Source organism: Cyanistes caeruleus, chromosome 13, assembly GCF_971803275.1.
Source record: "Cyanistes caeruleus chromosome 13, bCyaCae1.hap1.1, whole genome shotgun sequence".
NCBI lineage: Eukaryota > Metazoa > Chordata > Aves > Passeriformes > Paridae > Cyanistes > Cyanistes caeruleus.
This window is the reverse complement of record NC_141713.1, coordinates 16,773,459-16,797,105: the sequence shown is the minus strand read 5'-3', so window position 1 is coordinate 16,797,105 and position 23,647 is coordinate 16,773,459. Positions and strand designations below refer to the sequence as shown.

Genomic DNA, 23,647 nt, shown 5'->3' with positions numbered 1-23,647 from the left:
CAATGCCAGAGTCAGAGAATGCAGGGTGCACCTACAGGCAAATGTTCCTCATAGGTCTGTCAAGGTCAAGAAAAGATCTACAAATATTTGTGTGATAAATGGATGGGCTGTTCAGTGCTTTTTATGGTCTTGTGTCTCTTGTGACATGTCTGTTTTGTGAATCCTAGTTATCTCCTAGAACTGAAGCGTGTCCCAGTGTTTGGTGAAGGTGTAACTTGCAGCTTTTTTACCTTGTCCACCCCTTGTCATGTGGCTGGCACAGTGAAATGCCAGCTAGGCATGTTTGGTGAATCCCCTTCAGTTTTATTTTTGTGGTGTGCTGTGACGAATAAAGGAGATAATACTATGAGTTCCTATGGTCTTGCAGATGAGTATGGAAGGAAAAGCATTCTCTTTTAACTTAATTAACATCTTAGCCACTCAGTCCAATTTTTATTCTAATTGCCTTCTTAATTTATTTTGTCTATTCAGAAAGAGAACTGGGCTATTCCTACTTCAGTCTGAGATCCTTTCAGTATCTTGTTCCTTGCTATTATTCAGTTATTTCTGTATCAGTAAACTTTTCCTTCCATCCCTACAGAAGAAGTCTTTTTGAGCAATTTTGCAGTAAGGGATGATGAGCAGCACATTTTTCTTTTCCCCTTGTATCTAAGCCCTTTGTTTTTTCTGTTGCTTGGATTAATTTTTTCAGTTTTGAAGATCCAGAGAGTTGTACATGCAGATGTTGTACATGTTGTGTACAGTGTCTGTTGGGTGCTGTACACCACATCAGGTGCACAGCAGTAAGGAAAGCTCAGGCCACAGGGCAGAGATCAGTGAGAGTCCTCCACTTTTGGCATTTCGTCACCTACCACTTAACTCAGTGAATTTCAGTGTACTTGAGTGTACTGCTGTGCCTTACTGACACAACTGGGCTACTCCAAAAAAAGTAGCAACTTAAATTGAAATGGAATTGAAATATTTATGAATTCTGCCTTTTAAAATTGACAAACTGTGCTTAAGGAAGGGACTTGAACATACAAGAATACACACATGAATGCCTACAGCTGTGCTACAGGGGATTATTTCTTTTTTCCTTGAAGGTGGAGAATTTAGAAAGACTGTTGTCTTAGGCTGTATTCATGCCAAACAAGAGTAAATTTCCACATACCTTGCTCCTTGGTATATTGTATTGATTGAGATGAGACTGATTGTTTAAGTCAGAATAATATGAGGAAGAGATTTTATTAGTATGTTACCTGCTGTTTCAAATGTCTGCTTTTGTCTTCTGATTCTTGTGTGGTATAGTGTATTTACTCCTTTTTGGCCAGTTGAGCCCCAGAGAAAAGAAGAGCTTCAAGCAAGTAACTTACGGCATGTTTATTTTTTTGTCTCTATAGCTTCCCTACATACTTTTTGTTTTATAAAGAGTGTATTGCAGCTGTGCCACATTCATTTAGAAAACTCATTATTACAAGCTGGCTTATAAGGACAAGTAAATTTTCTTTACTGTAAGCTTCAGGTTTATTCGTCTGTGCAGCTCTGTTCATGTGATTGTAGAGGCTTCTGGAAGTGCTGTACTGCAATCAATTCTGTGTGATTGATGTTACACAGAATCAAGCTGAGCTCCAATGTAGTCACACATTTGATTCTTCTGCTGATATGTAATATCTTCAAGAGGGAAGAAATTACTTTTAGATCTCTGTGCCCTAATGGTTAAACACTTGTAATTCTGATTTATGCTCTTTTGATTTCTGACATACTTGTGTTTAAACCCTCTCCTTTATAACCTAGAAGTTATAACTTCTATTGTTTTATGTTTAATCTGTAACTCATAATCACTGCACTTTCCTCCAAATTAGAAACAATTTTACATGGGTCTTATATTTAAACATTCTTGCATTTTGTGCAGTTATTACCTAAGACCTCATAGTTTCTTCACATATGAAATAATTTAGGGTTTTATTAATATGTGGTTGGGTTTCTTCTAAGGTTTGTTGCCTAACAGAACTAAATTTTCTTCTGATGTTCTGTAAACCCATTAAAGGTTTCCTTCAGCTTATGATTTAAGCCATTGGAATTGTTTTTTGTTTCTATACAAATACTTTGATTCTGTGGTGTGGCATAGTGTAGTGTGGGGCAGGTGGAGGGGAGGAAGCTGAAGTCACTGTGGGCTGTTTTGAGCTCCCCTGCTGCACAAAGGTTGGAGGGCTTTTGGAAAGAGCTGTTGCTGTGTAGGCAACGTTTGTGGACTTGGAAATGGTTTAGCTGTGCTTCCTGTGGGTAATCTGAGGCTTCATTTATCCTCTCCCCTGGGCTCTGTTCACCATGCACTTGCCAGGAAACCACATCTACATGAAACAGAGTATTTTAGCACCTATTTGGTCTGTTCTGTCTATTTATCTTATGTTTCTCACTGACCACTTCCCCATGGAACTTAGATTTTAAAGGAAGGCTTTAAATCAATTCTAAAAATTGATGTTAAAATTAGAGTAAGGTCATCTGTCTTTTTTTTAAATATTATTGCCAGGTATAAACTGTAAAATTGAGTAACAGAATTTCTTTCATTTTTTTCATAGTAGACATGATAAAATAGGTTGCTCTCTGTAAACCATGTAGTCTTACTGTGTTACATAAAGTAGCAGAGATTAGGAAATTAGATAGCACTTTGAAAAGAAGTGTTTGAGCATGATCTTTGCATTATCCAAAATAAACTCGAGTCTGTATGATCGATGTGATGGTTCTTTCTGAAGCCATAGCAGTCTGCTTAGTAGCAGCTGTTAAGAATAATATGGAAATGCACATTAACACTATTTGCTGAAAACAAAATGGGATGCAAACAGGTTTTCATAATTTATAGCCCTGAAAATTAAATTTTTGACAACTAAGTGAAGGTAACCTTATTGACAAAAGAGAAGAAAAACTTCACAGTATTTCGAATTTGTAAATTGCATGAAGGTGCAAATTGTGACCTGCATGTGCTGACTCAGTGGCAGAATAACAGCATTTTGCCTTTACTTCAGGAAAAAAGTTATGTAGGTTGCTAGGAAAGTTTTAGTCCAAGTTCAAAACCTCTGTGTCTGTCTTTGCTTGTTCCTGTGAGCAGCTGATATTGGTAGGCAGTGTTTAAAGGAGGCCATGGGATTTGGATCTGGCTGTTACCATTGGAACTCAGCCTTACTGATGAAAGCAGGCTTTGGACAAATGAATTCCTATGAATTTGTGTGACTTCCCTGAAAATGGCTATGTTTAATAGTGTTTGAAGCTGATACCCTGCAGAAAGATGTTTAAAACTGAAGTTTTAAACACATTCTTCACTCGTACAGATTTGTACAATTACTGTGAGCAGGTTGTGATTCTCCAAATTATAACTTACTGTACACAAAGTACATAAATATTTAAACATTTTTTGTACATTTTGTGAATAATCCAAACTAAAATTTCAAAGTTAGTTTAAATACAGTTTAGTTTAGTTTAATACAGTTTCCACTGAGGTCTCCAGACACTGTCTATCTGTACAGACGGGAAGTTCTTCTGAGCAGCGTGTGCCCTCTTGCAGTACTTTGCATGGCTCCAAGTGGGCAAACAGCACTTTTAAAAGGAGGAAAATACTGACTGATGCCTATCAATTAACTGCTGATGAAGTTATGACTCCCTCCCTAGCACTCATTTGTGCTAGGGAGGGAGTTCTGGCAAAACTCTATTGGAAATGAGACCAAACTTATTTATGGTGATAAATTCCAGTGCTGCAGTCTGATGACTGATGCTCATTTGAAGAAGTCCATTTATTAGTGGCAGTAAAGTTTCAGGTAAAGGAATGCTGATGATAGGAAATACTTGAAAATAAACTTGTGAAACTGCCAGATGAAAGAAATCTAACACTTAGTCTAGACAGTGCTTAATATACATGTATCTGTCTTAAGTAAAAGTAAATGTTCTCTGTTAGTCTAAAAAAATTCTGTTCTCTTCTACAGTCATGAATTCTGTAAATACTTCATTCAGAATAACATTGTGGTTTTCCAAAACTATGAAATGCAGCGATTAAAACCAAAACCACTCTTGCTTAATGTTTAAACGTTGAAGTAAATATCCAGGTGCCTAAGTTGTGTTGGTAGAAATTTCTTTCTTTACTCTTTTGTCATTTAGCTGCAAAGCATTTTTTATTCAGTGTTCTAGCTTTAAGCTGAGCAGTTTGAGTGGCTTCTTTTTGTTTTTTCACATGGCAGCTTTTTGCAATAGTGCTTAACATTTAAGAGAAATACAGCCTTTTCTTTAAGGAAATTGCTGTAAATCTAAATCAAGTGTTTTGCTCTAAGTTGCTTAATGCATGGTATAATTAACATGAATATTCATTTTCCACCTGTGTCAGTAGCAGCAGCTCAGTCTTTACCTACTGCCAAAACGTGTTACCTGTATTAGAGTTGATGAAACTTCCTTCTGTGTATCTTTAGGAGCAATACACAGTCAAATGGAATCTCTGAGTGACTCGTGGGTTCGACTGAAACACAGCAGAGATTGGTTATACACATCCTCCTACTCATTTGTTGAGTCTGATTTTGATCTCTCAAGATCCCTTGGAGTTCATACTTTGATTGAAAATGCTGTCAGTTTTGTAAGTGGAGATGTGGGAAATTCCCCAGGATTTAAGGAACCAGAGGAAAGTATGTCCACCAGTCCACAAGCATCAATAATTGCAATGGAACAGCAGCAGTTGAGGGCTGAGGTAAATTTTAGTTTAACAACTCTTCTTATTCTTCATACATTATGCTTATTATAGGAATTTTTTTGAAACAGTGTTCAAATTCTATGTGTTAAAGTAGTTTTTCCTTCTTTTCTGTTAAATATCTTAACTAGAACAGTGAATGTTAGGTTAACTAACTCCAAAACAAAACTGAAAGTGTTCCCTATTACAAGAAAACACCTGAAGGAGAAAATGGTGACCTCATTCATCCTTGCTTACAGTTCAGTATAATCCAATTTCCATTTCTAGGGGTAGTGGCTTCTTACTTAATATTGTATTTTGCTTGCATTTATTTTTAGCTTCGTCTGGAAGCACTTCACCAGATTTTGGTGCTTCTATCAGGAATGGAGGAAAAAGGCTGTGTGCCATTAATGGGAAACCGCCAGATACCAGGATTTCAGTCTTCTTCACTGCTTACTTCTGTTAGACTCCAGTTTCTTGCTGGCTGCTTTGGTCTGGGCACTGTAGGACATGCAGGGGCCAAAGGAGAGAGTGTAAGATTGCATCACTACCAGGTGTGTACTTCAGCAGTTTCTGCTGTTTCAATAACCCAGCGATAAAAATGTCTCAGTTTTTATAATCTTTATTGGTTTGTTTGGCCCAGGATGGTATCAGAGCAGCCAAGAGGAGTATTCAAATTGAAATTCAGATGGCTGTGCACAAAATTTACCAGCAGTTATCTGCTACGTTGGAAAGAGCTCTGCAAGCTAATAAGCATCACATAGGTAAGTGAAAAGCAAATTTGCAAACCAGATGTTCTCTAATGTACAGTAGGACAGCTTGTATGTTTTCCAAGACAGACTTTGATTTTAGTGACCAGAATTCACTGAATTACCTATCTGACTTCTTTTCTTAAAAGAGAGAAATCTGCATTTGTTGGTAGAACCCAGTGGACATTGTTACCTGGGTTGTTTTGGTGTTTCACCTTGAGAAATAATGTGAAACAATTACAAAATTAAGTACTTCACCTTAGATAGAAGATTCTGGTTTGAGATTTAGCCTCAGAACATTTATATCACAAACTAGATCTGCATGCTGCTCTTTCTTGGGCAATTTTGATACAGAGTTACATTGAGTTAAAGAAGTGGTTCATCAGAAAGACTACCTCAAAGTGTCTGACAAGACTTACTTTTTGCTTTGATAATTTAATTGATTAAATTATATTTTAAAAGTAATCTGCTGATCTTCTGTCTTAGAATTCTTGCCCTGAACATCTTATTAATTAAAAACAACTTTATTTTAATCTTAGAAGCACAACAGCGTCTTCTCTTGGTGACAGTCTTTGCTCTCAGCGTGCACTATCAGCCCGTCGATGTCTCCTTGGCCATTTCCACGGGGCTGCTGAATGTGCTGTCCCAGCTGTGTGGCACAGACACCATGTTAGGACAGCCTCTGCAGCTGCTGCCCAAAACTGGGATTTCTCAGCTCAGCACAGCTTTAAAAGTAGCGAGCACAAGACTGCTGCAAATCCTGGCTATCACCACAGGGTGAGTGTCCCTTGCTTTCAGTAAACTTCATCACTGAGCTTATCAGCACCCTTGAAAAATGTGTGAGCTTTCATTAGGACAATAAATGTTGCTCAGAAATACATAAGTGAAGGGGGTGGGGGAAGAGTCATCATTATTCATCAGAAAGATGCATGTAAGACTAACAAATATTTTTTAGTTGTGAGTGTTTGAACCTGAATAATCACAGCTTTGTGGTCTGTAAACACTGTATTCTAGTGATCCCCACTTTGCTACTTCAGCTTTGTGTGGAAGTGTGTTCAGTTGATGTGAGAACATATTCTCTTGCTGTGTAAAAGTTATTTGTGTAAAGGCAATGCTGTTAATGTGGGAGTTCCTCAGAGCAGGACACCGTGCTTCTTTCCAGAATATGAAATAATTTTCTAAGAAATAGTGGTCTCTCATGCTAGACCATGGGACAGTATGCAAAGTCCTACCAATTCTTAAAAATTTAGTCTTACTCAGTAGAGAAAAGTGGAGAAAGTATTTTCTAGTTGAGGTGAGACTATTGTTTGATGTTCACTACTTTCATCTTTCTTTCAGTCTTTGTACAACACATTGCATTTATCTGCCAAATCTGTTATGTAAAAAAGCCCAAAAATCCTACATCAAAAAAGTCCCCCAAACACATAGAAACAGCACCCCATCTTTAGAAATTGCAGTGGAATTATGATTAACAGAGTTGTTCCTTTTTTCCCTAGAAAGTACTGAAAACTTATTCTTTGACTCCAAAGATTGGACCGTTTTAATTTGTTTTAAAAATAGGGTTAAAATAATTAAAAGAATCTAAGCCTGTAGAGGAGGATGGGGAAAAGTAACCTGCTGCAATTGCTCCTTGGATCAGCTCTCAAGTGCACTTTACTTTTTCTGTGTGTGTGTACAGAACCTATGCAGATAAACTGAGCCCAAAGGTGGTGCAGTCCTTGCTGGATTTATTGTGCAGCCAGCTGAAGAACTTGCTATCACAAGCTGGTGTGATGCTGATGGCTTCCTTTGGAGAAGAGGAGGGTGAGGAAGGTGAAGTGGAATCAAAAAAGGCAGATTTGAATGGGGAAAATGAGAAGAGAGACTTCAGAGGTAATTACCTTACATAATTTCTGTTATGATTCTAAAATACCAGGAAGCATAATAGAGGAAACCACAGAATGCTGAGGTCCTCATCCACTCTGTTGTGTATTGGTTTCTGTTGGGTCATTTTTAACTCTGTAAATTAGATTAAAGTCATCAAATGATTTTGTGCTCAGTTCAGATTAATATAAAATTGAGCCACAAAGGTTCAAAGCTGTAAGGATAGGAGCAGGCTGAGAATAAGAATTATGTCATTGGGTTTGGAATTAGGAAGAGAATACAGTTTTCATTGAAAAATGCATTGGTGATTGTGGTGTTTTTCATAAATGTGGTCATAATTATCTAAATTTCAAACTATAAAAAAATACAGCTTTATTCAGGAAATTATTGTATTTGTATTATGCAGTTTTGCAGTCTGAGGGGATGGCAAGAAGGTGACACAACTGTGTCATATGAAAAAATCTTCAACAAAACATTTTCTGAAATACTGGTGTCCTCATGTAGCTTGCAATCCCTTAATGAGCATTTTGAATTTTAGTGGAAATTGTGTTTGGAGAATTTTTAATTGTAGCTTTGTTTTAAGTGTTGTACATATGTTTTTGTTTGTGCTTTTAACTGTCTTTACTTATAAATAATGCACTGTCTGATGAATTAATAAGATAATTAATCAGGAATTAGAATGTGAGGTCTTGCCACAGAGGTCTCCCTCCCTTACCTTGACCCACAAATGTTTATTGTTATTTTCTCTCTATGTCTTGCTGAGGAGCTGGAGTGAGAGCACAGCTTGATGGGCACCTGCCACCCAGCCAAAGTTGACAGCCAGCCATCACATAATAACTGATTATTGTACTTTTACCTGCAGAGCAGGTTGTTCCCAGTAACCAGGACTGCCAGTCAAGTTGTAATATTAAGGCTGTAAATGAAAACTTTGCTTTAACTTCCTAGCTGCCCTCCGAAAGCAACATGCAGCAGAATTGCACCTGGGAGACTTTCTTGTTTTCCTGCGTAGAGTTGTGTCTTCAAAAGCAATTCAGTCCAAGATGGCATCTCCAAAGTGGACAGAAGTCCTCCTTAACATTGCTTCCCAGAAGTGTTGCTCAGGTATGATCATGTCAAAATGTGCTCCATGTCTACTTTGGATTTCTGTAGTGCAGTTTCAAAAACTAAGCCCTGTTAGAACATGTATTACATAGTGAATATTCCTACTGAACAGTTCAAACCAACTGCAGTACAGGTGTACAGGGGTTAAAGGCTGGGGGCATGGAGCCAGGGGCAGGCCTGGAGCAGAAGTAATTTTAAGATTATTGACACATTGTTCCATCTTCAGGAGTTCCCTTGGTTGGCAATCTGAGGACTAGACTGCTCGCACTTCATGTACTAGAAGCTGTGTTACCTGCTTGTGAATCTGGTGTTGAAGATGATCAGATGGCTCAGGTCTTTATATTTTGTTATAAACTTTCACATTTTCTCAAAAAGTCTCTTAGACTTCTAAATGTTTGATAGGTTTCAAAATCCAAATCAAACAAGGCTGAGTGTAGCTATGTGCTTTCTAAGAACACTAAATATTTTGATACTTGTTCCTACAAAGCAAAGTAAAACTACATAATGTTGCTGTTGTTCTCATGTTGGAGTTAAAATTATCTGAATTCTGTCCCAATGCCCCAGGTTATTGAACGATTGTTCTCACTTCTGTCTGACTGCATGTGGGAGACTCCGATAGCTCAGGCCAAACATGCAATTCAAATAAAGGAGAAAGAACAAGAAATGAAGCTCCAGGTAACTATACTTGTACTTCCTCTTGTGACTGAATGCAGCTGAATCACATTTACCACAAATGTTTTGTCCTGTTTCTGGTAGAAGCAAGGAGAGTCTGAGGATGAAGATGAGAATCTTCCCATCCAAGAAGTGTCCTTTGATCCTGAGAAAGCTCAGTGCTGCATAGTGGAGAATGGGCAGATTCTAACTCATGGAAGTGGAGGCAAAGGATATGGCTTAGCATCTACTGGAGTTACTTCAGGGTGTTACCAGTGGAAGGTAGGTTGCATAAATGTGTATTTCTTACCTTCTCTCTCATGTGAGATGTGCTGTGATTTATTAACAGCAGTTGCCTGTGCTTTTTGCTTATGACGTCATTCTTGAGTAAATGGTAGTGTTACATTTAAGGTTGGACTTAATGATTTGTAAGGATCTTCTCCAGCCTAAATCATTCTGTGATTTTCAGTCCCAAGGGAAGAGTTTGTGGCTGCTTTTGAGTGGTGGAATTTGAGTATTTTGGCACACAGATTGGGGACTGTGAACTTGTATTATGTGTTATTAGAGGTAACAGTACTTGTCCCTAAGGTCCATAGTCAGCATCCATGTGCAGTTTTGCAAAACTTACCTCCTGAATTATGTAGATTTAGGATTTTTTTGTATAAAAACATTTAACAAAGCATTTTGTTTTCTTGCAAAAAAACACGTCAGCCTGACTGACAAGAACAGTGCTTAATACATCATTTGGAGGGATTATTTTATGGTTTTACAATATAAACTTTCTGTTTTTCTCATTAAAAGCTTCTGTGAAAAGCGGTTAAAAGTAGACATATGTATGTGTAAGGAAGATTTTCGTTTCTTTGTTGTGTTGAAGTGTATATTCCTGACATTTTTCCCTATGTGTTTGTTTTGCCTGCCAGTTCTACATTGTGAAGGAGAACCGAGGCAATGAGGGCACTTGTGTGGGAGTGTCTCGCTGGCCCGTGCATGACTTCAACCACCGCACTACCTCAGATATGTGGCTCTACAGAGCCTACAGTGGCAACCTGTATCACAATGGAGAGCAGACTTTGACTCTGTCAAGCTTTACCCAAGGAGATTTCATCACATGTGTGCTAGATATGGAAGCAAGAACTATTTCCTTCGGTAAAAATGGAGAGGTATTTGACATCAATTAGTTTTTTGGTGGGTTTTTTTTGCAATAATAATATGACTTGGGTAAGCATGAGAGTCAAAACATGTGGCAGTTTAAGTACTTAGATGATTTATAATACAGACATAACTTTTCCATGTTTCATATTTTTGTTTGTTAAGGTGCTCTAAGATTGAAAGGTTTTTGTTTTGTTTCTTCCCTAGGAACCAAAACTAGCTTTTGAAGATGTGGATGCAGCTGAATTATATCCTTGTGTTATGTTCTATAGCAGTAACCCAGGAGAGAAGGTAACTTAAAAGTTCATCTGAGGAGTTCATTTTACTGGTTTAGGCTGGTATAAAGTCAGTAGTCATCAGAGCAGCCTGTACGGTGCTGCTTTGAATTACTGACCAAAACAGCATTGCTGATAGTGTTTTAACTATTGTAATTTTAAAATGTATTTTCCTGTTCAGAATAGATTTAAAAGTTTCATGTTCTACACAAAAAATTCTATTCCTCAGGAACCAAGGAGAACATAGTGTTAGGATTTCTAGATAGTCTTTTGTAAGAAACCACAAAATAGGTAATTTCAGCATTGTTGAGTCTGAAGGATGGAGGTTTTTCTCAGTGTTAAGGTGGATTTCCTAGGGATTCAAAGGGACATAAAAGGCAGTGCTAGTAATTATTTCTATTCTGGAGGTGACTCCAGTATAGATAAGAAGAGCTTATTTGAGGTATATTGAGAAGGTAACTTGTAAACTATTCTCTTCAAACAGGTGAAGATCTGTGATATGCAGATGCGTGGGACACCTAGAGATTTGTTGCCTGGTGATCCCATCTGCAGTCCTGTTGCTGCAGTGCTTGCAGAAGCCACGATCCAGCTCATTCGAATCCTGCATCGCACGGACCGCTGGACACACTGCATCAATAAAAAAATGATGGAAAGACTGAATAAAATCAAAACATGTCTTAAAGAAGCAGGTCAAAAACTGAAGAAAAGTCGCTCTGTTCAAAGCCGAGAAGAGAATGAGGTGAGAGAGGAGAAAGAAAACAAAGAGGAGGAGAAATGCAAGCACAGCCGGCATAGCCTGGCGGAGCTCCCAGAGGTGCAGCTGAAGATGCTCTGTGTGGAGGTGTGGCCTGTCCTAGCAGTGATTGGTGGAGTGGATGCTGGGCTCAGGGTTGGAGGTCGATGTGTCCACAAGCAAACAGGCCGTCACGCCACCCTGCTGGGGGTGGTGAAGGAGGGCAGTACCTCTGCCAAGGTCCAGTGGGATGAAGCAGAGATTACAATCAGGTATGCCCATTTCCTACACTTTCTACTGTCTAGTGGTAGTGGTTTGTGGTTGGGAATCCTCAGAAGTAACCTATCCTTTATATTAGTCATGCTGATCAATCACTTCAAGTGTAGACTTCAGTGGTATTGAAATTAACGCTGCCTTGAAGAAGTGTCCATTCATTCTCCCACCTGCCTTCGAGTGCTTAAGGCTTGAAGGACATGCTCCTTTTCCCACCATTCTTGCAGACAAGAGAAAGCACCTGGAAGGAAGCTGAAACAAAGCTTCCCTGAGAGCTTCTTGGTGCTGCTCTCACAAGAATTGCATGTTTTTGTGCAGAAAAGATTTGATTAACTTAGTTTCTTGAACTCCTTCTGCCTATAGCTGAAGAAGACTTTTGAAGAAATTGATCAGTGATTTTTAATTTTTTTTCCCTGTTACAATTTTTTGCCAGTTACAGTTACATTCTGAAATAGCTGAGGTCACTTTACTTTTCCAGCTGTGGCAGCATTATATCTGTTTTGTCTTTGCAAAGGTTGTTGTTACTTTGACTAAATATACTGATGTGCAATTGATTTAGTTCCAGATATAAATTCTTTCAAGTATGCCTGTGTGACAGTATAGCCTTAAAACAAAAGTGCTCTTAAAATAATTCAAAGCTTTATTTGAGTGATGTGGAACATCACTTGAACATAAGCAAGCTTTTGATAAAGCATTTAATTAGGTTTATTTTATACCTTTTTAATTAAAACCAGGCTAAAGCTTGCTTTCATTTTTAGGTAGACATTTACATTGTAAGATGGGAAAACTTTCTGGGATAATAAAAGGAAGATTTAAAAGTAATTTATCTGCTGGATGTATGGAAATACAAGGTTTAAGGAAATACAGGCTGGTGAATTTTTGTCCTGCTTCAAGTGGAAATCAGTCAAGTGTAACAGTCCTAAATAGTACCAGAAAATATCACTGAATGTAAATGGAGAGATAAAGGTGTCTGTTAGGTTTTCTGACCCATGCTTTTCAAAGGTCACTGTCCTCACCTGATGATCTGTCCTGATGCACCTGAGACTAGACAGAATTGTCCTGAGCTCTCAGTGGTGTGCTCGTGGTGATGAATAGCTGAGGTCAATCAAAGCTTTTCCTTAATGTTTAAAAGTTTTCTTTATAAGCTTTTATACCTGTTAAGATTCAGGTATGATGATAATATTTACTTTCAGATAGCTTTTCCTAATAAAAGTCTGCTACATATTTCTGGTAAATAGTATATCCAGAGCCTGTGTCAGCACAGAATGGACAGCTTCTGTGGAGCTTTTGGGTTTCAGTGCTTGTTGTTGAAAACCTGTGTATGCTTTGTTGCATTTGCTTTGAAACCATATCTCCCTGTTTTCTGATCGTAACCTCATTTTCCCCTCTTTGCATTTAATTTTTAGGATTGGTTTGTTTTATTAAATATATTTTACATCCTATTTGCCTACATTATTTCCTGTACTTTCCTCCTGTCTCTCCCTCACTTGCTTTTTCCTGTGTCATTCTGATCTTTATTAAAGCTTCCCAACTTTTTGGTCGCCTAGTGATACTCCATTGTATAATCTGGAGCCCTGTGAACCACTGCCTTTTGATGTTGCAAGATTTCGTGGGCTGACAGCTACTGTGTTGCTGGACCTTACCTATCTGACTGGCATTCATGAAGATACAGGAAAGCAAAGCACCAAGAGACACGAGAAAAAACACAGACATGAATCTGAGGATAAAGGGGAAGTGGAGCAGAAGATGGAGGGTGACGTTGGATCAGATACACGATTAGGCCAAAGTGCTGATGATAACAAAGGACATGGTGCCGCAGCCTCTAAGTCGGAAAATGAAATTGTTTCCTTTTCTTTCGAACCGTCAACACTAGGTATGGAATCCCAACACCAACCTGCTGAAGGAAGAAAAAAGAACCATGAACACACCCCACGAAGTCACGATATAGTGCAGTCAGAAATCCGAGCTGTACAGCTGTCTTACCTTTATCTTGGTGCTATGAAGTCACTTAGTGTTCTTCTTAGTTGTAGTAAGTACGCTGAGCTGCTGTTGATCCCCAAAGTGCTGGCAGAGAATGGCCACAACTCTGACTGTGCGGGGTCCCCGGTGGTGCACGAGGACGTGGAGCTGCGCGCAGCGCTGCAGTTCCTCATGCGGCACATGGTGAAACGCGCGGTCACGCGCTCGCCCATCAAGAGAGCGCTGGGGCTGGCGGATCTGGAGCGAGCACAGGCCATTATCTACAAATTAGTGGTTCATGGGCTGCTGGAGGACCAGTTTGGTGGCAGACTTAAACAAGGTACGTTTTCAAAATGAGATTAAAATGAATAATAACATGAATAGTAATAATGATAAGACAGTTGACACAGTCTTGTCAATTTGTAGTGGTTATACTTTGGGGGAATCTTAAATCAGTGTTCTGGTTTAGGGAAAATTTGGGAGAGAACTTCTGGATGGGGTCCTTCCAGGAAACATTCAAGCAGCCCCTTCCCCAACTGGTTCAGGAAAAGATTTCCTTGGAGAAAAGTGGAAAAAACCTGTTTATATAACAGAAATTGAATAATTTTAATCAATAAAACCTCTCACTGTTTGATGAGATGGCAAATCCAGAAAATGTTTTTTTTATGTGGTGTTGTTCAGCTTGCTCATGTTCTCCCTCCTGCCCTGGAAAGTGCCACGGCCCAGGCCCTGGTGGACTGCAGGTGTGAGCTTCCGGGGTTTGTCTATTTTTTCAGTCTAGAGCTGGTTTGAACAGATTTAAGAAAAAGGGGAAAAAAAACAAACCAGTCCAGGGAACTTCCCTGCCTCAGCTAGCGAAAAACTAACTAAAGCAAATGAGAGCTGTGTCTCACTGTCTGTGCTGCAGACAACACAGTCCAGGAGGTGGATGCAGGGGAGTTGAGTGCTCTTCCTCAACACAAACTGCAGCTTCTTCTTCCCTCCCTTTGCTTTCAGAGCCAGTCTTAAAGGTGTAGAATTTAATATGTAACATAAACAAGGAGTCTGGGGATACAAGCATCATAAAGTCACCCCAGGACAATGGGACATTTTGCAAAACTTCATTCACTGTTTTATAGACATAACACTGATTGTTGCCTTTTTTCTAATTCCTTACCTTAATAAAAAGTGAATCAGCTAGAAATAAGAGTTTTTAATGTCTTTAATACTTTCAAAATGAGCAATACGGTATATTCTTGTCATAAGGATTTGCGCATTCTAAATAATGATAGTTATTTTTATATTTTGTTATTTTGTATTTTTGAAAGTTGAAAGTTTAGCCATGGCTGCTGTTTTGATCTACACAATTATATTAATGTTGCTATAACATCCTTATTTTACTGTTGCAGAAGTAGAGCAACAAGTGGAAGAAGGTGATCAGTCTCAGCAAGCCCAAACACCAGTTACAACCAGCCCTTCTGCTTCTAGCACAACATCTTTCATGAGCAGCTCTCTGGAGGATACCACCACTGCTACTACTCCAGTAACTGATACAGAAACAGTTCCAGCATCAGAATCACCTGGTGTTATGCCTCTCAGTCTCCTGAGGTAAAATACCCTATCAGCATGTATGATTCTGTGGGTGTAGAGAAGCAGTTGTGTGGTTTATGTAGAATATTTGTCTTTAGCTGGGTAAGCCTTTGAAAATGCTTCCAAGAACCACCTCTGCAGAGGGACACAGTTGAAATGTTACTTTGCCTTGCAGGGTTTGTGTTTTCTATTAGAAGGCTGGTAAGCTTTTGCTGTACATTGTATATAAATGTAATACCTGAATACTTTTAAGGATAAAATGTTCTCCTTAAGTTGTCCTTCAGTTCTCTTGTTTATTTGGTATAGTTCAAATTACAAATCTCTGAAGTTCTGTATTTTAATAAATGTTTCATTCTTAAACTAGAATAGATGTTAGTAGGTAACATTCTGTAAAGCTAAGATGTTGTTTCAGCTTAACCTGACATACTGAAATGGAAAATAAACTACTGAATTTCCAGAGGCAATTTGTGCTGTCAAAGGAAATCTACTTTACCTTACATAGAATACTTTTCTAAGTTTATTAATTCATAGAAGTTTCTTAGACATCTTTTCAAAAAATCCAGAACAATATCTCCATACTAGGACAGTGAAAATGAAATACTTACCTGATTAGTCAGCCTGAGTTCTAAACACTCTATGGAAATGAGAAAAATGCTTATTTATCTTCTCCTAGAACAACTCCTGGTCTCTGAGGACTTTGTTTTTATGTCATGCTTAGAACTTAAATGTACAGATATAGTTGATAGGAATGAGCTGTTGCCTCAAAATGTGTTGTGTCTTACCCTTACTAAACTCAATTGCATCATGTAGCATTTTCCAGGTGCACTCCAATTGGATGTTCTTGTGTCAGACTTTTTTCAGCACGGTACTGTTTAATATAAATGTATATTGTTCTTTTTTTCAAGGCAAATGTTCTCCAGTTATCCTACTACAACTGTACTGCCAGCACGACGTGCTCAGACTCCTCCAATATCTTCTTTACCAACATCTCCTTCAGATGAAGTTGGAAGGAGACAAAGTTTGACCTCTCCAGATTCCCAGTCTGCACGGCCTGCTAATCGCACAGGTAAACTTGTCAGTGGAATGGAAATTTGGGACAAGTTAGGAAAGTCACAGGAGCTCAGGAGTCGTGTTCTAAGAGATGGAAACCCAACAGAGTTTCTTCTTAAGGCAAACTAACATGCAAAGCATTGTTGAAAACCTTTTAGTTACTATCTTAGGAAAGCTTATATAGCTATAGGCTGTATCAAGCAAGCAAAATGACTTTTTAAAAACTGTGTTGGATACAAAAACAATAAGGAAGTGTAATTGGTAACTGCTTCAAAATGTTCATCTGATTTGGGCTTGTTTCCTTGGCTGTGTGCTGCTGGAAAGTGCAGTAATTTTTTAGCTTTTGTTAGGTCACATACCACACAGAAAACAAAAGATGATGTATTTTATGATACATGCACAAGTAGGTTTTGTTTTTGCTCTTATATCTGTACTATTAGTTGGAAGCTTTAGTGGTTCATTTGTTGCATAGCAACTGGTCTGCTCAGTTTCATGTCTCTTTTTTTTTCCTTTTGATTTAATGATGAAATTACTTGCTTCTAGTCATGATAGTGTCTTTACAACAGTGTTTGTTAGTGCATTTTTGTCTTTACTGATTTGGCATCACTTTTATGGCAAGTCAGAAAGAAACTGTGGGTTTGGGGCAGTAACTGACCTCTTTAGAGCCCTTTGAATGGCTCTCCACAGAAATACAGCCATCATCCACAAAGAGGTTTTTCAGATACATTCCCAGTTCAGCTGAGGTCTCTTTCTGTACCTTAAGAAGAATGTATAATGATTGTACCATTTGGGAATCTCAATGATTTGGACAAGGATAACTTTATCTAGGCTACCTAAATATAGATCAAGTAGATAATTTGATACAGTTCAAAATGAAAACAATAGAAATTGCTTAAATAGTTCTTTGCATATCATCAGTATCCTACTTGATCAAACAGAGTCAGTCAGCATAATCTATGTTACAAAGAAGAATGGTTTTGCTACAGAAGGCATCTTGCTTTGTGGGAAGTAATTGAGAGAAAAGTTGAGAGTAATTATTTCCTTAGCTCAAACTGATATATCAAAGTAAGGTGAAATAAAGTAACACTAGAGAAAGATTTATGTGCTTTACATTTATTATTTTCTGTCTTTTAAGCTTTGTCTGATCCAAGCAGCCGACTTTCAACCTCCCCTCCTCCTCCTGCCATTGCTGTTCCCTTGCTAGAAATGGGGTTCTCCCTCAGGCAAATTGCAAAAGCTATGGAAGCTACAGGTAATGTATAGCTATAGTATCACTTTAACTGAAAGACTGGATACATATGAAACACTTGTTTTCCAATAGAATACTTCATTTTTAAGTTCTATAACTATTTATTTGGAAAACCAGATTGCATCTTTTGTAACCATCTGTGCTAAAATAGAGTTCCAAAGTGTGGTTTTCCTGCTTTCAGGTGCCAGAGGAGAAGCAGATGCACAGAACATCACAGTGCTGGCCATGTGGATGATCGAGCACCCTGGAAACGAAGATGATGAAGAGCCCCAGTCAGAGGGGACTGCGGAGTCACGGCATGGGACTGTCATCTCTGGCACTGGTGGAAAATCTGGGGACCATTGCTATTTGCAATCTCCAGGTGATATCCCTTCTGCTGATGCCACTGAAATGGAGGAAGGCTTTAGTGAGAGGTAAAATAATTTTCCTGTAGTTGCTTGTAATCAGTTCCTAAAACTGGGAATCTCACAAATTCATTGTTGCTGATGGAGACTTACTTTGTAATGTAACTTTAGAATTTTGTTACAGCATGAGCAGAAGCAAAGATGCAATTAAATTAGGTGTACATGGTGCATTTATTTTCCAGCACTGTTTGTGTGCAGAACTAGGGAAGAATGTAGCTGAGCATGTTTTCTTCACAAAAAAAAAAATTGGAAAAAAAGAGGCCTTATAGTTGCATTTTAACTAAAAGACCAAGAAATAAAGAAAAATTCCATTAAATTCATGTTTTACCAGATTCATGTGTGATGCCAAAGGCAAATTGACTCAGCCAGCAACAGCAGAGATGATTTTATTTCTTTGAAAGAGGAGAAAAAACTAACTGAAGCTGATTAATTAACTATTCAAGCTAGTAATTAACCTAGTATAAAATGAGTGCTTTCTCAAAATTTCTGCTGTGCTTAGGCACTCTGGAAGATCTAATAGGTGTTGACTTTATTGCATCTAATTTGTTTGAGGTAACTCTTGCAGTCAAAACAGTATATATGTGCTCCTTGAAACTGAAGAATTCTATATTCCTTTATTTTCTTCCATTAAAGAAAGGAAAAAATGCTAATAAATATGGCTTAGTTCTTGTATGTGGTTGTTTAAAACTTGGTTTGATTGACCTGTAAATGCTGAATTCCTGTAGCCCTGATAATCTGGATCATGTGGATAATGCAGCTGCAGCAAGTGGCCCTCCCTCTCGAAGTCGGTCGGCTGTCACACGGAGGCACAAATTTGATTTAGCTGCCCGGACATTGCTGGCACGTGCTGGTAAGGGACTGAAAGAATTCCAAAGGCTTTGCTTATCCAGGAAATGAATGGGAGGGGGACTGGGATTTTGCATGATGTTTGGAAAATTCCTTCTCATATGTGTGCCAATGTAAATGGGTGATAAGTAGATATTTTAGCAGAAGAATTAAAAAGGAAATTGGAAGTACTGCCATCTCTTTGCCATGGAAAATGAAAGTCCTGCTTTCCTGTTTTCTCTCTTTCCTACCTTGAGCGGGACTGTACCGCTCAGTGCAGGCCCACAGGACCCAGAGCCGCAGGGAAGGGATCTCCTTGCAGCAAGATCCAGGGGCACTGTATGACTTCAACTTGGATGAGGAGTTGGAGATTGACCTTGATGATGAAGCAATGGAAGCTATGTTTGGGCAAGACCTGGCTGGTGATAATGATATTCTGGGAATGTGGATCCCAGAGGTACTGGATTGGCCTACCTGGGTGTGTGTGACTGCAGCAGGGGCTGCTTTGACTTACTGCTTTTTGCATGCTTATATTTTTAAATTTAAAGTAATATGTGTATGCTTAGAGCCTGTTTGAAAATATCTTACTAAGTGCCAGCAGTGCTTAAAATCATCTTGTATTCTGTAGCATCACTTCTAGATTAAGAATAGTGATTTCTTGTGTTTCTTGCTCTGCACTTCCACACGTAGTTTTCTTCCTACCCTGAAAGATGGGAACAGAACTCATATAGTTGTTCTGATGATACCAATTAGAAATCAAGTAGGTGTTCCAGATGTCTCAGCTGTGAGATAACAAACACAGTTGTAAATGTTTCTTCTCCTGCTACTGCTAATGGTATCCAATCTGTAGCAACATAATTTGCACTTAAATCAGCTTTTCTTAATTTAATTGTATTCCATTCTCAGGGAAGGATGTGGTGACAGTCCTCACTGAATTGTTGTATAGAGCACTAAAAAAACTGTAGAGGTGGAATACAAATACAATAACAACACTTTGTTGATTTTTGGATTATCTATGTCAAATTAGACAATCAACCCTCAGCTTTTCATCTCCTAATTATGATGCTACCTAGCTTTGACATGGAAGCAAGTTGCAGGATACCTATTGAATTTTTGAGAATGCTTGTTTCACTGAAACATCTCAATGAAATTTTTGTCTCAGGATAGAAATGTATTAATGAAAAAGGGACTTCATATTGAGATAAACCTTGATATTTGCTGTCACAAATGCTCTGTAAATGTAAAATCTGATTGTCTGAAAGCAAAAAAGGATTCTTTTCCTTTGTTAGCTCTATTTTCAGGCAAGTTTGAGGAGAACCAGATAGAGACAGTGTTGAATATGACAGGGTTACAAATTAAAAGTTACACTGTCAAGAATTTTTTTAGTTGATCTAACATGAAATAGGAAGTTGTCTCCTCTGAAACTTTACTTCCAAATGTTTTTCCTGTTCTGAGATGGTCTTCATTATGTCATAAATTGTATGTTTCTGCTTTGCTTTTGTACAAGTCAACCATATAAATATCACTTAGTGACAGAAATGTGCAGGGACACCCACCTAAGGATTGGCATGTTTTATGCTTAGGGTGCAGACACTTACTCTGTACTAATAACATGTGAAAATGTTGCTGTGCAGCACGTCTGTGAATCTGAAGACAGAGAAGAAGTGGTGGTTTGTGAGCTGTGTGAATCCAGTGTGGTCAGCTTCAACCAGCACATGAAGAGGAACCACCCTGGCTGCGGGCGCAGCGCCAACCGCCAGGGCTACCGCAGCAACGGCTCCTACGTGGATGGCTGGTTCGGGGGGGAGTGTGGCAGTGGCAACCCCTACTACCTCCTGTGTGGCATCTGCAGAGAGAAATACCTGGCCCTCAAGAGCAAATCTAAAACATCAGCCTCGGAAAGGTACAGAAATGGAAGGCAGTGGATGAAGAAAGGAAACTAAACGTGGTTATCAGCCAATCAGTATTTTAAGAATTTTATTTAGGAGATAAGAATTTCTGGCAGGATTTTCTGCTACTTAAAATCATTCTCTGTATTCAACAAATTTATATTTAGAAAAAAAAGGTTGATTTGATATTTCTGGTTTTTAAATTAAGAACAGGGAATAATTTCTTGGGATGTTGCCTCCTTCTTAGTGACTTTTGAAAATGCTTTATCAATTTTGTCTGACAATTCCAGTATTTTTTCTGTGGACTTTTTTGCACATTAGTACAGCAAAGTGCTTTCCCCCTCCACACACACTTTCAGAAACTATTTTAACTGTTTCTCTGTTACTAGGCTTTTCTGGAATCATTCATAAATACATATAGACCTAACAGTAAAGTTAGACTAAATAGGGAACCAAATGAAAAATTGTTCTGTGTATTTATAAAATATTAGAGCCACTCAGTAATTTTCTTTGTTAATTTATCATACAGGTACAAAGGCCAGGCTCCTGATCTAATAGGTAAACAAGACAGTGTCTATGAAGGTATGTTTTTAAGTTGCACAAGGTTTTGTTTTTTCTAAGAGGTACTTTCATGCAAATAAACCAAAGGTGTATTTTAAAATCTCTTCTGGTTAGATACAGTATTTTAGTTTTTGGGATTTATTTCGTTCAGTGGAAAAAAAAAAATGACTTCTTTCCCCTGTCTTTCATGTAAGCAGCTGAAAGGGCAAACACCTAACCTGGGGTTGATAAGGTCTTGTGAGGAGATGTTACATCCAGAACTGCACATACAAAATCTTATGTTCAAATATCTTTCTTAAGCTGCCTTGTGAGAAAAATTAATTATTGTAACAGTAAGTTAGTGTCCCAAAAGTCTGTCATTAGTCTTGTTTTTAATTTTCCTCCCTTTGTCCAAGCTGAGAGCATTCTGAGGGTGGCTTTCACTTTAAACAGATTATTTCTAATGTGTGTAGAAAACCTTTCCCGGGTGGTTCTGTGATTCTGGTCCTTTCTGTAGCTCCTGTGACCACAATTGTGTGATTTACTATATTTATCTATTTGCAACTAAATTGAGTGCTCCAGTACTTAGGGCAGGTCTGTCTGCTGTAGATCAAAGGTGTATCAAAGGTCTGATTCTACTCTGTGCAGAGTGAGACAGAGCAGACAGATCAGCAAATATCAGCTGACTTGTGTGTAAATGGTTGGCAAGTGAAGGAAATGCCTCGTTGAATTGCAGTTAAAGTAGTTTTTCTTTGTTGTTTAGGTTTTTTTGTTCCCTGGGAATGCAAAGCAAAAGGCTGGGTGTTCAGTTATAACTCATGAACTAATGCAGGCTTTTTTGATAAATATGAAAATCAGAAATTCCTAACATCTGTCTTTACCATTCAGTCCTTTGGAATAAGCACTTGTTACCATTATTTAAAGCACAACTGTATGCCTGCACTTTTCACTGTACTCCAGGTTTTGGAGCTGTCTTGTGCTGTATGTGATGACCCCTAATGTCTGCCTTTTTAAAGAGCAGATAGTTTGATACTTCAGAGAATCTTCAGAGAATCATTAAACTTTTTTGCAATATAAAGATCAAGTTGAATAGAGAGGGCAGGAACAGGACTTTGTTTTTGTGATTTACTTTGTTGTGTCTATGTCAACATCAGAAGATGAATTTTTAATGCTGTTGTGCTGTAGATTACAGTATATACATTTCATACCTTCTACTGTTTGGTTCTTTTAGTGAACTGAAATTATTCCATATTTGAGCTTTTGTAACCAAGTCTAATTATATTTTTCCAATTCTAGAAGACTGGGACATGTTAGATGTGGATGAAGATGAAAAGCTGACAGGAGAAGAGGAGTTTGAACTGCTGGCTGGGCCTCTTGGGTTAAATGATCGACGCATTGTACCCGAACCTGTTCAGTTCCCTGACAGTGACCCCCTGGGTGCTTCAGTTGCAATGGTGACAGCCACCAACAGTATGGAAGAGACATTAATGCAAATAGGTACATTTGAAATTCATTTCATTTAAAGAAAGAATGATACTAACAGCAGCAGCAGCAACAACAGTGATAACAACTATCACCACCTTCTCCCCTTTTTAGTGGGGTTTTTCTAGAGGCAAGGCAGGAACATCCTGACAGGAGTTCCTGCCTGTCACCATGAGGAAGTGGAGACAAGCACTGAATTGTCCTTTTGTTATAGGAAAATTAGAGAGAGGAGTGTGAGGCATTATGAATTGACAGAAGGATTGAATTTTGCTTACAGAACTTTTGACCATAGTCAAAAGTAGATGCCAGTGTAACATGTTTTGCAGAACCCAATGAATGGTTTGAAGTTGGGAGTTAAAAATAGTCCCCACTGATGAAAAGGGAATCAGAGGAACTAAGACTGAGTATGTCAGATTGTGTTCATGTCTCCTTGAAAATAAGGAATAATTAGGTTATGGAGTGTATTTCAGGAGTGTATTTTCCTCTCAGTCATTATTATTTGTATGTATGAAATACTAAAAAATGAACGTGTAACTTAGGCTGATTTTGCTTCTGTTTTTATTACTATATGTTAACTTTTATTTTCTTTAAACACTAATGCAAGTCATCATTATTTCCAAGGCTGTCACGGCTCAATAGAAAAAAGTTCTTCTGGCAGGATAACCTTAGGAGAACAAGCAGCTGCCCTGGTAAATCCACACGACCGTGTCATGGCTCTCAGAAGAGTGACAGCTGCTGCCCAAGTGCTCCTGGCAAGAACAATGGTTATGAGAGCACTCTCACTTCTGTCTGTCAGGTTTGTGACATCTTTGGAAACACTTTGACCTTTCCTGTTGACACTTCAGTGGGGATTTTAGGGGATTTTCCCGGTCTCAAAGAGACATGAGCAGTTGATAGCTGCTAGAAAAGTGTATATTGTATATATGTATCGGTTTTAAAGTCAAGGAGTTCAGAAAGTTAAAGTCTTTGCTAAAACTTTTGGCATAAAGTCGTGAATTCTAAGCAGCAGCTTCTCAGCGTGGCATTCTGTCTGTCCTGGGCCACAAAAGCAGTTGGTGGTGATGATGGTGCTGCTGTTGTTCTTTGGATTATTTTTTCCAATCCCCAATACAGGGGATTAAATTCATAAATCATCCAATCAGCTAAAAACACACTTCTGAAACAATACTTCCTACACCAATCTGAACTTAATTCTAACATGCAAA

General features: G+C 38.4%; 1 protein-coding gene across 24 annotated transcripts in view; it reads left to right on the top strand.

The window, feature by feature from the left end:
* The window catches only part of HERC1 (HECT and RLD domain containing E3 ubiquitin protein ligase family member 1), a 109,315-nt gene that overhangs the window by 63,040 nt on the left and 22,628 nt on the right, over positions 1-23,647 (top strand). For 8 of the 24 annotated variants that reach the window (XM_086849193.1, XM_086849204.1, XM_086849208.1 and 5 more), the window contains exons 26-48: positions 4,431-4,702; positions 5,020-5,235; positions 5,325-5,445; positions 5,970-6,207; positions 7,109-7,302; positions 8,239-8,394; positions 8,621-8,727; positions 8,959-9,069; positions 9,151-9,327; positions 9,966-10,205; positions 10,402-10,485; positions 10,954-11,474; positions 12,999-13,774; positions 14,823-15,021; positions 15,909-16,069; positions 17,189-17,305; positions 17,484-17,715; positions 18,432-18,556; positions 18,789-19,009; positions 20,166-20,434; positions 20,950-21,002; positions 22,257-22,457; positions 23,064-23,238. In XM_086849193.1, coding sequence (XP_086705319.1) covers positions 4,431-4,702; positions 5,020-5,235; positions 5,325-5,445; positions 5,970-6,207; positions 7,109-7,302; positions 8,239-8,394; positions 8,621-8,727; positions 8,959-9,069; positions 9,151-9,327; positions 9,966-10,205; positions 10,402-10,485; positions 10,954-11,474; positions 12,999-13,774; positions 14,823-15,021; positions 15,909-16,069; positions 17,189-17,305; positions 17,484-17,715; positions 18,432-18,556; positions 18,789-19,009; positions 20,166-20,434; positions 20,950-21,002; positions 22,257-22,457; positions 23,064-23,238 — 4,966 coding nt within the window. The remainder of the gene's footprint in view (positions 1-4,430; positions 4,703-5,019; positions 5,236-5,324; positions 5,446-5,969; positions 6,208-7,108; positions 7,303-8,238; positions 8,395-8,620; positions 8,728-8,958; positions 9,070-9,150; positions 9,328-9,965; positions 10,206-10,401; positions 10,486-10,953; positions 11,475-12,998; positions 13,775-14,822; positions 15,022-15,908; positions 16,070-17,188; positions 17,306-17,483; positions 17,716-18,431; positions 18,557-18,788; positions 19,010-20,165; positions 20,435-20,949; positions 21,003-22,256; positions 22,458-23,063; positions 23,239-23,647) is intronic. The other 16 variants (XM_086849213.1, XM_086849201.1, XM_086849212.1 and 13 more) reach the window with 7 other exon arrangements.